This window comes from Rhinopithecus bieti, unplaced genomic scaffold (assembly GCF_001698545.2).
Source record: "Rhinopithecus bieti isolate Rb0 unplaced genomic scaffold, ASM169854v2 scaffold_13577, whole genome shotgun sequence".
Classification (NCBI taxonomy): Eukaryota; Metazoa; Chordata; class Mammalia; order Primates; family Cercopithecidae; genus Rhinopithecus; species Rhinopithecus bieti.
The window spans coordinates 438,610-453,768 of record NW_016807867.1 but is presented as its reverse complement, the minus strand read 5'-3'; the positions used below and the strand labels follow the sequence as shown (position 1 = coordinate 453,768).

The following is a 15,159-nucleotide window of genomic DNA, read 5'->3' as shown; positions in this document are numbered from 1 at the left end:
GCCTTCCTTAACCTGCCACAGGAGTCCAATCCACCATCACTTATCACAGGCCAACAGGATCAAGGCTGTCCCCACTCTGTGACTCACCCCAGACCTGCAGTCTTCCATCTGTCGGTGGATTACTCAAGAGCCTCTCTCCAATTAGACAGAAGCTCCACAATGGCAGGAAACATTCAAGTCACCTACAAGTTCTATCAGTTCTACCTCCAAGACGCACCTGCCATCCATCCACCCCTCACCACCTCTACCTCTGTCCAGGCTACTGTGTGTCTCAGCAGGACGCTCTCACCTAAAGGCAAGAGGCTCCCAGAGGTCTCCTCACATCCATGCCTGCCCTCATTCAATCCACAGCAGTCAGCGGGACCTTAACACGCAGGCCAGGGCACTCTGCTCCCCAGTGGCTTCTAATAAAGACAGTGAGAGCTCTTGGCGTTACGAGGCATCTGCCCAGTTCTCAGGTGAGCCCCCTTGGCTCCCCAAGTTCACTATGCTCCAACCACCCTGGTCTTCCTCCTGCAACAGATCAGTGTATCATCTCAGGACCCTAGAACACATGGCTCCCTGTGCCTGAAACCTGCGTCCCATCTCTCAGTGGTGAACTGTTTTCTCATCTTCCTGAGAAAGCCTTTCCCAGCCACAACACCTAATAGATGTTCACAGACTCCCACAACCCTTCACAGAACCTCCAGAGTTTAGTCTACTTCTAGTTGGTTTGGTTGCCTCTTTTCCCCATTGCCAGCATGAGACACTAAGGTCTGTGGTGGCAGGGGTCCCACCCCTCCAGGGCTCCCCTGTATCCCAGTGCTTGGCACAGGGCAGACGCTTTCCACAAATCTGCTTGGATACTTGAAAAACTACTATGACCTTAAAATAGAGGCAGAGAGGAAATGCTTTAGGACGCAGACGAGGGAACAGATACCCCAGACACAAGGAGGCAGAGAAGCCAATGCAGAAAGGACTCGTCGGAGCCAAGCCTAGAAGTTCACCGGAGATACAGCGTGGCCGTGTCGGCGATAGAAAAGGAGTGGAGAGCCTAACGGTGGTAATGCCAAGTCTCAACCCTGCATTACCAGGGAAGCCGAGCCCCCCATCAGAGATAACTTCCGTCGATTTGTGCTAGAATAAATACAATCCTTTCGGGAGCACTAGCCGCTGTTCACATCTTTCAGAAGGTCCAGTAAAGCTGGAGGTACACGAGGCTTTGTCCACAGTGGCTGCTCCCAAGCATGAATGGGCGACAGGCGCATGTAGTGGCCTTGTTGAAACACAGATTGCTGGCCCCGCCCCAGAGCTTCTGACCCAGTGGGTCTGAAGCTGGGTCTGGGGATCGTGTTTCTAACAAGTTCCTGGCCACCGCTGGTCCAGAGAGCACATTCTGAACACTACTGGGCTACCGCACCAAAGAATCAAAAACAGATGAATCTAGGATAGAGTTTAGCTTGTTTTCCAAAAATTCCATGGCTGGGCACAGTGGCTCACTCCTGTAATCCCAGCACTTTGGGAGACTGAGGTTGGTAGACTGCTTGAGCTCAGGAGTTTGAGACCAGCCTAGGCAACATGGTGAAACCCTGTCTCCACTAAAAATACAAAAATTTGCTGGTGAGATGGCACATGCCTGTGGCTCCCAGCTACCGAGGAGGCTGAGGTGGGAGGATGGCTTGAGCCCTGAAGGCAGAGGCTGTAGTGAGCCAAGACTGCAGTACTGTACTCCAGCCTGAGCAACAGAGTGAGACTCCATCTCAAAAAAGAAGTAGACAAACTTCCTAAAAGTAAAAATTTTGAATGACTATAGGTTGATTTATCTGAAGAGACAATTAGGATGCCAAAGGGGTTAAAAACAAAAAGCATGAGAACAGCACAGTGGCTCACTTCTGCAATCCCAGGACTTTGGGAGGCTGAGGCGGGTGGATCACCTGAGGTCAGGAGTTGCGGACCAGCCTGGCCAACATGGTGAAACCCCATCTCTACTAAAAATACAAAAAAAAAAAAAAAATTACCCGGGCATGGTGGCACACACCTGTAGTCCTAGCTACTCAGGAAGCTGATGCAGGAGGATGGATTGAACCTGGGAGGTTGCGGTGAGCCGAGATTGTACCACTGCACTCCAGCCTGGGCAGACAGAGCAAGACTCCATCTCAAAAAAAGAGCACTGCTACAGTTTCCTTCCTCCATTCAACCTGTCTACAGTTTCGAAAAATCCAGCTCTGCTCACACCTATTCATATCCAAAGTCTTCCCGTTTTCCTCCAGATTAAACTCACCGTCTTCAACCAAGCATCCAGTGTGCTTTGCCACAGTGCACCCACTATGAGGTCACAGCTGACTTGAGGGCCCAGTTCTAAGGGCATCTCCAGGACAACCACTGCTCCCACTGCAGGAATGGTGGCCCCTAACCTGTCCTGCTGCCCGAGTCCAGCTGCCTTGTGCTGGGCTGTCCTCTTCTGGAATGGGCACTGGGCCCCATTCATCTCTGAAGAACAAGACCATACTTGCCTGGCATGCAGACGTGTGTGCAGAATTGACACAGAAGTCCCGCTGACCCAATGCCAAATGGGCGATACCTGGGATCCCTGGACAAAGACCCAACCAACCATGGGGTCAAGGAGAGGAGGTGGAGGCCATGTGCAGAGGGGAAACGGGGCTGAAAGGCGAAGCCAAGTCACCTACGTAACACCCAACTCAACTCCACGTCACGGTCACACAGACCCTGAGGAGAGGGTATCCACACCAGAGAGGGTATCCTGCTTAGAAATGGAGGCCAAGCGGGCCAGGCACGGTGGCTCAGGCCTGTAATCCCAGCACTTTGGGAGGCCGAGGCAGGCAGATCACAAGGTCAGGAGACTGAGACTACCCTGGCTAACACGGTGAAACCCTGTCTACTAAACATACAAAAAAATTAGCCAGGCGTGGTGGCGGGCGCCTGTAGTCCCAGCTACTTGGGAGGCTGAGGCAGGAGAATGGCGTGAACCCGGGAGGCGGAGCTTGAAGTGAGCCGAGATCGTGCCACTGCACTCCAGCCTGGGCGACAGAGCGAGACTCTGTCCCCCCCAAAAAAAAAAAAAGAAATGGAGGCCAAGCAGGCAGCACACAGAGCATGGAATGAGGGCTACAGCTCTGCTAATATGTGAGGAAAGGTGTGTCTTCCCAAATTGTCTCTGGAGGTAGCCCTCCCCCAGCATGTGCCCCACGGGGGCTGCAGGACCCTCCAAGTAGGGCAGCATCTTCTTGGGCCCGCGTGTGGGCAAAACCAACTGCTGCTCTTCACCTCACAGCCTCACCGCTCTAAAGGTACAAGGATGAACATGGGAATTCCCCCTACCTTGATTTATTTTGGCAATAGAAACTGTCAAGATTCCAGTGTAAGCAGGGGCAAAATGCAGCACCTAACAGAGGGGTACTGTTTCTCTTTGCTGCTCTGATTTCACTACTACTGGTGAAACTAAAACAATGCAGCAAGGTAGCTGTTCAGGATCGGCTCCTCATGATCAGAGCAGACCTTGTCATGTTTCTCAACGGCTTCTTGGACAGCGTAAGGTGCAGTGCAATTGTGAATGGAAATAACAGTTACAATCTTCCTGCTCAATCAGTAAGGGCCAAACCTCTGCTGGGTGTTTAGTGTTGCATTCTGCATTCTTATTTTAATATTTCCAACACCCCAAATGGACTGGCGTCCTTATCTGCATTCTACAGGTGAGAACACGAGGTTCAGAGTGGTGACATGTGTGGTCCGAAAGGTGCCGTTAAGCAGCAGAGCTATGGAGCTCCAAAGCTGGTCTTTCCACTCTTCTGCTCACCCATTTTGCTGAGACAGAGGCCTAGGGGCAGGGGTGCAGGAAGCAGAAGCAGCTTACTCCCTGCGGGAGGAACTGATACCAAGCTATTAATACTATCTGGAGAGAGCTGTTGTTATTGGGAAAATTTTCCATGACTCTGGCCCCAAATCCGGGTCGCACTAGCCTGCCCGAGGTTATCACGTGAAAATCAGCATGCTCGCTGGAGGAGAAGGCGCAGGCTAGCCAAAACTATAGCACAATATTTCTTTGTACTTTAGCATATTGACCATGATTGACTCCGGTCCATAGGTCTGAAACAGATGAGGCCCTAGCATTTTGGTTAACAAACACACAAGTAGAAGATTTGAGACTGGAAGGAGAATAAAGTTTTACAGTACTCAATTGACTCTTTCTTACGTTTTTCTTAAAATGGTACAGCTATAATAGAGTTTTTGTTTTAAAACTCTCAACTTAGAAAATGTAAATTTTAAAACTCTAGCTCTACTACATACGGTGACTTTCAAATCCGTAAAACAGCTACCACATTGCGTTTTTGAAAATTACTTGATTTTTTCAAAAGCACTTCTTAAGCTGTTAAGTATCAAACAAATAAACAGAACTTATAACATTATCAATTGTTTTGTGATGGATAAATGGAATCCCACAATTACTTTAGACATTTGTAATCTCATCTTCCTTCTCCACTATTCACTTTCCAAAAACAAAATTTATTCAACTCAATAAATAAAATAATTCGTCAAGAACTACCATTCAGGCCGGGCAGAGTAGCTTATGCCTGTAATCCCAGTGCTTTGGGAGGCTGAGGCAGGCTGATCACTTGAGGTCAGGAGTTCGAGACAAGCCTGGCCAATCACTTGAACCTGGGAGGCAGAGACTGCAGTGAGCCGAGATCATGCCATTGCACTCCAGCCTGGGCGACAGAGCAAGACTCCGTCTCCAAAAGATAAAAAAAAAGAACTACCATTCAACATCACATCAACCATTTGTCCCCTAACATGCCAGTTTTGTCCTTAAGCAAAAAACTTTAGATTTTGATTATCTTCCAGCTCCTCACATTCCTTCCTCTACCCCTCCAATCCAGCCCTTCCTAAAACGAAGTAGACATTTTGCTTTATAAATAATTTGGTCAATGAGTAAAGTGCTTTAAAATACAAATCAATGTGCCAGGCACATAAACATCTTTGGTATTCTTGAATATTTTACTAGTCTCTGGTTGAATGCTTTTTCTTCTATTTATTGTAAAACCTAACTTAGATTATCATATACCCTGCGCTTTAAACCAGGGACAAGATTGGGTCCCTCTTGCACACAGATATCATTACAATATTCCAAAGTCCTAAGCCCCTGGTATTTGCACATTCTGCTTTACAAGCTCTTGTCTGGGACCAAATGTGCGGCAATAAGCCCCAAACCACGATGAATAACCTCGTTAAAAATGATCTAGTGTGCAGCCATCCAAACTACTAACACAAACAAAGAGGAAAAGACAAACTAGGAAACTCCAATTGATTATACGTTCCTAGAGGCTTTTCAAAATCAAACAAACATAAAAATACAACATTACACAGTTGGTAAAACAAAGTAATAGCTAATGATTTCATGATTCCTGTATGTAATACTAAGCGGGCTGAGCCCCAGAATCTGTGAAAAGTTTGCTGTTTAAATGGTACACAGGCAGAAACTTGAAGGGGAAAGACATTTTTCTGAAGGGGAAAAAAGGGATAGTGGTGACCCAAGGGAAAATTTACATCATTATGTTAAGCAGCAGATTCTTATTAAAACTTCTGGTTTTCAACATGCTTCCTTTGATAGCAACATTTTGCACAGCCCCCAAAGAGGAGAACAGAACAAAAGAATGTGTGAGCCGGGCGCAGTGGCTCACACCTATAATCCCAGCACTTTGGGAGGCCGAGGAGTGTGGACCACAAGATCAAGACGGGCGGATCACGAGGTCAAGAGATCGAGACCAGCCTGGCCAACGTGGTAAAACCTCATCTCTACTAAAAATACAAAAATGAGGCCAGGCGCAGTAGCTCATGCCTGTAATCCCAGCACTTTGGAAGGCTGAGGCGCGCAGATCACTAGAGTTCAGGAGTTCGCAACCAGTCTGCCTAACATGGCGAACTCCCGTCTCTACTAAAAATACAAAAACTTAGCTGGGCGTGGTGGCAGGTGCCTTTAATCCTAGCTACTTGGGAGGCTGAGGCAGGAGAATTGCTTGAACCAAGGAGGCAGAGGTTGCAGTGAGCCAAGATTGCGCCACTGCACTCCAGCCTGGCAACTGAGTGAGACTCCGTCTCAAAAAAAAAATTTTTTAAATTTAAAAAGATGTGTGGTAAAGCCTTAGGTACACATGCTGATAACCAACTCTCTGGAAGGGGAAAAAGAAAAACCTTGACTTGTAGCATTGGCCGATTCCTGTGGTGTAAATATTCCCACCACAACGTATTTCAGATTATCAACCAGCTCAGACTCCTCAATCGTCTCTGATAAGTGGGTAGGAGTCAGCTCCAAGACACTACAGGATCTACAAGAAACCCAGCTTAGAAGCCAGGAAAACCAGGGTTCAATTCTAGCTCTAGATTCCAGCTATGTGGCCTTAGACAAATGTCCTTAACTATCCAGCCTCAGTCCTCTCAGCTCTAAAGTAGGCAACCTGTTTCACAGACTGCCACACAAATAAAACAACATACGTGAAGTATATGGCACACGAGAGGTGCTCAGAACTCCATACAAGTCGCCTCCCTCCGGGGGGTGGGAGAGACAGGCACAGGTAGGGTGGTCTGGGTGGGGCAGCCTCCACAATCTGTCTCACCTGAGCCCCAAGACGGATTGTTTTAGCAAATCAAGAGTCAGGAGCAACCGCTGGATAAAAACAAAGAGCTAGAACGTTGTGGGATGGGGGAAGAGTTAGAATCAAATTTTCCTACTCTTACTGTTAGGGAATTGGAGTTTCGTTTGTGTTCCCTACGGAGGAGAGATGTGGTCTGTTTCACCAAAAGCTGGCCCCAGGGCGATCCATCACCAAGCTCTGAACAGAGCACGGAGGAGGGGCCCTCCAGTCAGGCCAGGCCTGAAGCACAGACCCACAGGGAAGGAAGAGGCCCAGCCAGGAGAGTGTGCGAGCATGGGGAGCGCAGCAGCTCGCTCTGTGGGTGACAGAGATGGAAAGAAGGGGCCTCCTGTGGGAAGGCGGTGGGGACCTTGCCCCAGGAGAAGCCTGACAGCGCCAGAGCCTGGGGCACGGAGCCACGTGGGTGCCCTCTGTAAAGACAACACAGTATGGCAGCAACAGGCCTCAGAGGGTGTGTGGGAGCGGGGGAGGTTGCAGTGGCAACCAGGACCCAAGCCAACAGCTGCCTCGTCTGAAATACCAGGAATTCAAGACCGGCAGGATCAGATGTGGGTTTGAGAAGGGTCCCTCTGACAGCCCAGAGGGGAGGGATCGACAGGAGTCCAAACAGAAGCCAGGAGCCCCTCGGGCCACCACATTATCCAGGCTGTGAACCAAAGCAAGGAGGGTGCAGACGGGCAGGAAGGGGACAAGGGGACCTGCACACCTCCCAGGCACAGAGCACTGGGCAAGGGGGGGGCAGCACAATGACTCTGTGACAAGCCAGGGAATAGGCCACGTGGTCTCTGTCGCAACTACTCGATTCTGTCCTTGTAGCGCAAAGGCAGCCAAAGGCAAGACTTGCACGAGTGGGTGTGGTTTTTCCAAGAAAGTGTTATTTATAAACAGCCAGTGGGGCAGCTGGGGAAAGGGTGATGCTGAGAAGATACAGGAGGAAACCCGCCCAGGGCCCCATTTCACAGATGAGGACCCAGGAGAGCTTTAAACTTTGGGAGGCCAGGTTCCTGTTGCTAATTGCACCATGCTCAAGACACGTAATATAACAGGTGAGTAAGAGAGGCAATAAAGGTGTCAGGGATTCAGCTGTGGCCAAAAAGAGACGAAGCACGGGCAGGCAGCAGGCGGGAGTTAATTGCCAGAGTCACAGGAATCCCTATTTACCTGGCCTGTCCTTTGGGCCCAAGGGCACAGAGGTCTTCCCTAGGTGACAGAAAAGTAGAAACTGAATTAAGGAAATCACAAGTGATCGGTAACCTTTGAGGCCATTTAGGTCCATTTCTGCTCAGTTCAGCTGAAGCCTATTTAATAAGCATGTATGAGCCTGACCCGTAAACTGTAGCACAGCAGAGGGAAGCGGGTCAGAGCACAGGACCCCAGACAAGTTACTTCTCTGTGCTTCCAAATGGAGGTGATGGTAGTACTGTCGCAGGGTGTTTCTAGGTATGAACTCAGTCCCAATAAAGTGCTTAGAATAACGCCTGCCACGTATTCGTTAAGTAAGAATACTGCGTCCAAGGCCCTGTGCCAGCTCCCACAGGGAAGGGTGTGAAATGTCCCTGCACCCCTCCCTGGGTGGGGGGAGTTCAAACACGCTCACCTCTAACCACTCACTCACCACTCTACTAATTCGCCCGTTTACTTATGTCACCCAACACAGACAGGGACCATGTTTTATGCCTCCATCTCCCCTAACTAGGACAGTGGTGACTCACGATTGATACTGTGTTCAATGTTTGTTGAATGAATAAATTATACCAGGCATTAAGTCTCAACACCAAGATTTCCTTTTCTACATAACTGACAGATAACACTGCAACCTAAGTCACCCCCTAGCCACTCTGACCTTGGACCCCTGCCCCTCTGTGGTGTCTGAGGTCTGATATCAACATGTACAACAGTACTTTGTAAACCTGAAGGCCCTTTAGCAACAGAGGTTACTACAGATCATGTCCTTGGTGTAGGAGTAGTTTCAGCTGGGGGACTGACTGCCCCCCGCAGGCAGTGGCTTCCTGCTTGGATGGCCTCCTAACATTGTCAGTCCAGCTGTGATATTGCCCGTGGCCGAAGGAACACAGCTGAAGGTAGTTTTTAAAGTTCTCCCTTACACTGGGAGAACCCTATTCACTCATCCATCCATTCATTTCTTCATTAGTTGCATGTTCTGCCCATCAGAGCCACATGGAACAAACTTAACACTACTTTGTACCTGAGGTTAGATTATCCACATGCCCCCAGACTCTGCAGCAGGGCCACAGGACCCAGACACGTGGAATGGTGTACCCAGAAGGGGCGGCAGGCTCATCTGTCCCAACCCCTGAGTTCCATAAGGAAACTAAGACCCAGAAACCAGGAGTCCCAAGTCCTGCTTTGACCTCTCTTACGCCACATCAGGTCCCAACACAGGCTCACCTGCACTCTCCTATTCTACTCTCCAGGCCACCTGCCCTTGGCCCTCTGCCACCTCACAGCTACCTTTCCGATGAGAGAAAAAAAGTCCAGGCATGGGGCTTCCTGGGAAAGCTACTGAGCACATGGTACAGAGCCATGTGGTGGCTTCCCCACCCGTTCCAGAGAGCAAAAGCTCACCCTGGAACTCACGAGCCTCCCCAGGCACTTGCCAGCAGTGAGCAGGCTTCCTATGTATTTCTCCTGAGCTTGCCCACATTGCAGGCTTTGTGACTGCAAGAAGGGCAGCGGGCCAGCCTCAGCTGCGCTCGCCATCCACAGGGCCCCGCCTGGCCTGGGGCTGCAATTCCAACCTCCAAAACCCATGGTTGCTGGAAAAATGGCTCAGCAATAATTTGTGTTTGCTTACTGCTGAGATCAAAGTTCTTTACAGACTTCTGAAATCCTGAGGGGTCAGGTGGCTCACAGCTGGGGCACACACAGACAGACTGGTGACTTGCCTGATGTCACAAAGCAGGTGGTGAAAAAGCTAGGTAACAATATCCATCTCCCCTTACCCTGATTCCTGATCTGTAGTTAGCTCACATTTTTCTTTTCAGTCAAGACACAGATTACAATCACAGCACAAGCCCAGATTTCCTCCGAAGAGGGGCAATGCAGAGGGAAGGGCAGGCAGAAGCTCTAAGTCGGCTAAGCAATCGCGAGCCTGAGCTCTGCTATTATTAATCGCTAGCTGGCCTGGGGAGACCACTTAACATCTGAGTTCTGCGTTCCTTGGCCTGACAACAGGAACAAATCGTAGTAGTGGGTAAAGCCTCCCTCCTCAAATGGTGGCCACTCTGCATTCCAGGGAACTGGTTAGAAATACAGAATCTGCTTTTAAGAGATTGATTCCAAATGCATTTACATTTGAGAAGCCCAAATATGAAGCACTGAGCACAAGGCCACACTCAGACCTCAATTACAAATGTAAGTGCATTTTACACTTGAAAGGGTCTGAGGCACAAGCCAAGGTTCTCAGGAGGCAACAGACCCAGAGGGCTGGTTAACCCACCAGGGTCAAACAGCTGTCACAGTGGCACCAGTATCTGAACCCAGGACCTAGGGCTCCTCTGTATCACAAGCCCGCAAGGCATGATGCTAACTCAAGTGTTCTCAGAGGCAAAACCCTCATGCTATTTTTTAATAGTACCCTGGATGGGGCGCGGTGGCTCACGCCTATAATCCCAGCACTTTGAGAGGCCGAGGTAAGGTGGATCACCTGAGGTCAGGAGTTCAAGACCAGCCTGGCCAACATGGTGAAACCTCATCTCTACTAAATACCAAAATTAGCCAGGTGTGGTGGCGCACACCTGTAGTCTCAGTTACTCGGGAGGCTGAGACATCAGAACTGCTTGAACCCGGGAGGCAGAGGTTGCAGTGAGCTGAGATGGTGCCACTGTACTCCAGCGTAGGCGACAGAGCAAGACTCCATCTCAAAAAAGAAAACGAAAGAAAGAGAAATAGCACCTGGTCACCATGCACCCCTCCCATCAGCACAGCGTTCACCTGGGCTCAACTTCATGTCCTCCTGGGGAGCTGTCCGCTCGCCAGAATCTCCAGGAAGTAGAGTAACCCAGGGCTGAGGCCAGCTGCTGGCTGCAAGGAAGTTTTTGAAGTGAAAGGAAGACTTAATGCACACCTTATAAATTCACACTCCCTTTCGCCTATTAACACCTTCACTGCTGGAGCAGAGAAACACGAAAGGGCATGAAGCTAAGAGGCATCTTTTTGGCTTCCCACGTCTTGACACTGCAGCCTGAGAGCAAACCTAGCCTGTTAGGCTTCCTACTGCTAGAGTCCCGTCCGTGAGGCTGGGAGGGACCCAGGCTCACAGTCCTGGGTTCCCGGGACCCTGCAACAGAATAGGGACGGTGAAATATCAAAGCTAGGGGATCCAAACAAAGAGGCTAAATTTGGGAGGATAAGAAAGGGGCTGCTGAATTACACCAGTATGACCGGCCGGTTGTATAAGACACATTTACAGCCAACAGCTCAAAAATTATCTATGGGTCTATTGTGTGCAAGCTATAGTGACATGGTAGAGTGGCAGAGCTTGGACACCAATGATCCAGGTTCCTATCCTGGCCCAACTGAGTCAGATTATCATATGTGCCTCTCAGTAGCTGGGCCAGTCTGAGAAATTACTACCTCTCTGAGCCTGTGGTCTCCTCACCTGTGAAAGAATCTATACTCAGGGTGGCTATGAGGGCTAAATACAACAGATGTCAAGAATCCAGTCCAGTGAACAGAGGTGGTGTCATCACTGCATCCACAGGCATTTACTGTGCACCTTGTCGTGCCAAAGCTTGTACACAGAAATTCTTACCTTTGTGTTGTAAAGTTTGGAAGTCCAAGCAATTATTTGTGATTGGTTTTACAAGTGTTCCAATGAAAGTAACCAAGAAGAAAGGGTTTCAAGATTGCAGATTGGGAAACATTCTAATTTTTTTTTTTGAGACGGAGATTCACTCTTGTTGCCTAGGCTGGGGTGCAATGGTGCAATCTTGGCTCACTGCAACCTCTGCTTCCTGGGTTCAAGCGATTCTCCTGCCTCAGCCTCCCAAGTAGCTGGGATTACAGGAGTGCAACACCACACCCAGCTAATTTGTGTATTTTTAGTAGAGATGGGGTTTCACCATGTTGGCCAGGCTGGTCTTGAACTCCTGACCTTAGGTGATCTGCCCGCCTCGGCCTCCCCAAAGTGCTGGGATTATAGGCGTGAGCCATTGCACCCGGCCCAACATTCTAGTTTTTATATACCCGAAACAAACCCAATATATAAAACCTCAAATTCATTTTTTTAAAAGGGCAGATTTTAGATATATTGTGGCAACGCTTGTGGAACTTTAATGTGTATACAAATCACCTGAGGATCTTGTTAAAATGCAGATCTGGACTCAGTCTGGAATAGGGGAAGAGTCTGCATTTTTTTTTTTTTTTTTTTTTTATTGAGACGGAGTCTCGCTCTGTCACCCAGGCTGGAGTGCAGTGGCCGGATCTCAGCTCGCTGCAAGCTCCGCCTCCCGGGTTTACGCCATTCTCCTGCCTCAGCCTCCCGAGTAGCTGGGACTACAGGCGCCCGCCACCTCGCCCGGCTAGTTTTTTGTATTTTAGTAGAGACGGGGTTTCACCATATTAGCCAGGATGGTCTCGATCTCCTGACCTCGTGATCCGCCCGTCTCGGCCTCCCAAAGTGCTGGGATTACAGGCTTGAGCCACCGCGCCCGGCCAAGAGTCTGCATTTCTAACTGCTCCCCGTCAAGTTGAAGGTGCAAAGCCCACACTTTGGAGGAGCAAGGTGCTATGGTATTCCTCTAATGGCAAGAAACGAATCCAAGGAAAACACAATTTGATTTGAAAACATCCCAGGAGAACATCCGTGAGGTCACATGTCCATGGAAACACACAGGCTAGCAAGGAGGCACACCAGGAAAAGTTTCCACAAACAGAAACCAGAAAAGCTGGCCCCGGACCTTATTCAAGTGAGTCTGTGCTCTCAGCACACTTCGACTAGGCAGGTGGAAGTACTCTAGTGATAGGCAAGCCGCCCGGTGTTGGAAACAAAGTGTCCTGGGATATTTCAAGTCTGTAGCCTTTCCACAGCTAACCTAGCCTTTCCACCTTTCTTAAATCAGTTTAACCTATTTTTCCCCCTTGTACTAAAATTTTATGCTGTTTCTATTCACAGCTGTAATTTTATAAAAGCCTCTCAGGTTGCCAGATACGGATTATTCAGAAATAGGACTAAAGTGACTGTCAGGTAAAGAAGCATCTTCCAGTGATTAACTCATCTTAATGTGTGTGTCAAGGTGGAAAGGATCAATAAAACGCCTAAAAGGTTCATATTTATAGGACTGGAGGTGTAGTTCTGGATATTCTTTGGTTCAGAAATGTGAACACACAAGATCCTCCATATCCCCTGAAATGAGTTTCTTGGAGACAGTGTGCGAGGTAATCTGATCTCCAGCTGCCTTTAGCATGGACGACACATCTGTCCATCGGGAGACACAAGCCAGCTTTGCACACTGGCTTAAAATAACATGTATGTTTATTACAATTCCTGTCATAACCCTCTTGACTGCTGCGCTTAGGCTGCAAGTCTGGAGTCATCATGAGCCAGTGTGTGATGTCAAGCGGTAATACTGAGCTAAGAAACCGCTGAGTTTGCAGGACTCACCCAGAAACAAGGGATTCCACCTCCCTGCACTCACCTGCTGCTGAGATGCATGCTCTGACAAGAAACACCGGAGTAGGGCTGTCACCTGTGCCCAGTGTCGCTAATTCATCCATGCACTGATGAGGCTGCCTCCCAGGCTCCACACCCCTGCTTGCGGGCCACGTGCACTGAAACAGCGAGGCTACGTAACTAGCACCCTCATGATTTCACCCACTTAGGAAGAAGTACATACACTAGGAGCAAACTTGTGGATGAGGCGGTCCTGTTCTTCCCCATTTGTCCATTGCGGGAGGAAGTTAAGTTTTCCTACAGGCACCTTCTTACTTGGGCCAGATCAAGCTTTCAGATAAGCATGATAGGAGAGAGAAATTCTAGCAGAGAAAGGCATTCCTTCTCAGAAGGGATAACTGAGGCCCCAGGAAGTTAAGACAACTTTGTCAAGGTAGATTCTATGCTATTGCTAACTTCACAAGAGGCCTTATTAACCAACAAGGGAGGGCACTCCCTGGGGACGGATCTGCATTTCCCCACCTGCTCCCACCTACTTCTTTTGCAAGCTTCAGTTCACACAGTCCCAATCTCCGACTGCTCCTTAGAATATATGGTGACAAACTCTATTTCCTAAACAATAAGCAAACGTCCAGCATTTCATGTTTTTGCTAAGATGCATAATGCCGCCAGATAACTTCAGCTAACAAACAAGTAAAACAAGCGTTTAACGAACTCAAGCGAATTCATCTTGGAACAGGAAAAAAACCCGTCAAGCCCTATTTCCTCTTTGTTACCCACCCACTAGGCCTAGTTGAAGGGAATGTAAGAAGGACTTTCCATTGCTCAGGAAAGCAAATGGAAAAAGCCAAGTTTCCCCGGGCCGCAGGAAGACTTGGAGCGCAGGCAGTAACTTCTCCGGAGGGTCACGCGTGTCTCCTACAAGTTCAGGCTCACATGCGCCGCTCAGCTGCCGGCCTGCACTGCTCCACTCTGCGCCTGGCCGAGTCTCGCCCCGCGCGGAAAGAGTGCGCCTCCGGGTCTGGACCGGGTTTCAGGAAGTTTGTGATACCGCGTGGGGAGGCTAGAATGCCGCTTTTTACTGGGCTCCTGCAACTCCTGACCCACTGCACAACCACGGTGCTCCTGAGAGTGCTGGGCTCGTGCACACACGTGTGACCACGCACTCCCTGCGGATGCCGCCTCTTTCGGGTGCCCTCGTGGTTTGGGATTCGGGCCCGAGCACAGGGCGTGGGAAAATGGGAGCAACCCGTAGCCAGTAACCCAGAGACGGCGGGGAGGCTGGACGCGCCGGGCGCGGGGAGGGACGCAGGGTTGGGTGCGCGTCGCATCCCCGATACTCACCGGGACCTCTGCAGCTGCTCGAAGGCGCTGGTGCTGCCGCCCTGGCCTGGCTGCTCCAGGGAGCAGTAGTTCTGCGAAGTCGGCCTGGAGAAGACGATGGGCAGGATTCCCTGAGTGAACGAGTTGAGGCGTCCCCGACTGCCGCTCCCACTGCCGGGGGTCCCGGAGCCCAAAAAGACGGCCGCTGGCATCTGCACGCCGGTAAAGGCATCGTCCTCCTCCAACTCCTCCTGCCCGGCGCCCCCGGACCCGTCGAGCAGCTGCACTTGGGCACAGGCGGCGAGAGGCGCCGGCCCGGGCGGCTGCCACAGCTCCCCCGACGTCCGGCCGGCGCCCAGGGGGCTCGCGAATCCCCGAGCCACCCCGGGGCCGGACACGGTCGCATGGCCGCCAGCGATTAAGGGCGGCAGCGACGAGGGCTGTGGGAGGCAGGGGCCGGACCCAGCGGCCAACCCCGCAGCCGGCGTGCCCGGCGCCGCGAGCGCGATGCAGCCGCCCCGCTCGGCAGCGGCGAGCAGGCTGAACCGAGTCCTC

The 15,159-nt window shown here is 50.3% G+C and overlaps 1 protein-coding gene across 1 annotated transcript in view; it reads right to left on the bottom strand.

The window, feature by feature from the left end:
• CABLES1 (Cdk5 and Abl enzyme substrate 1) overlaps window positions 1-15,158 on the bottom strand; it is a gene marked incomplete at its 5' end in the record, with an annotated part of 128,452 nt that extends 113,294 nt beyond the window's left edge. The window contains one exon of the mRNA XM_017883980.1: window positions 14,626-15,158. Coding sequence (XP_017739469.1) covers window positions 14,626-15,158 — 533 coding nt within the window. The remainder of the gene's footprint in view (window positions 1-14,625) is intronic.
• Between the last annotated feature and the right edge of the window lies 1 nt (window position 15,159).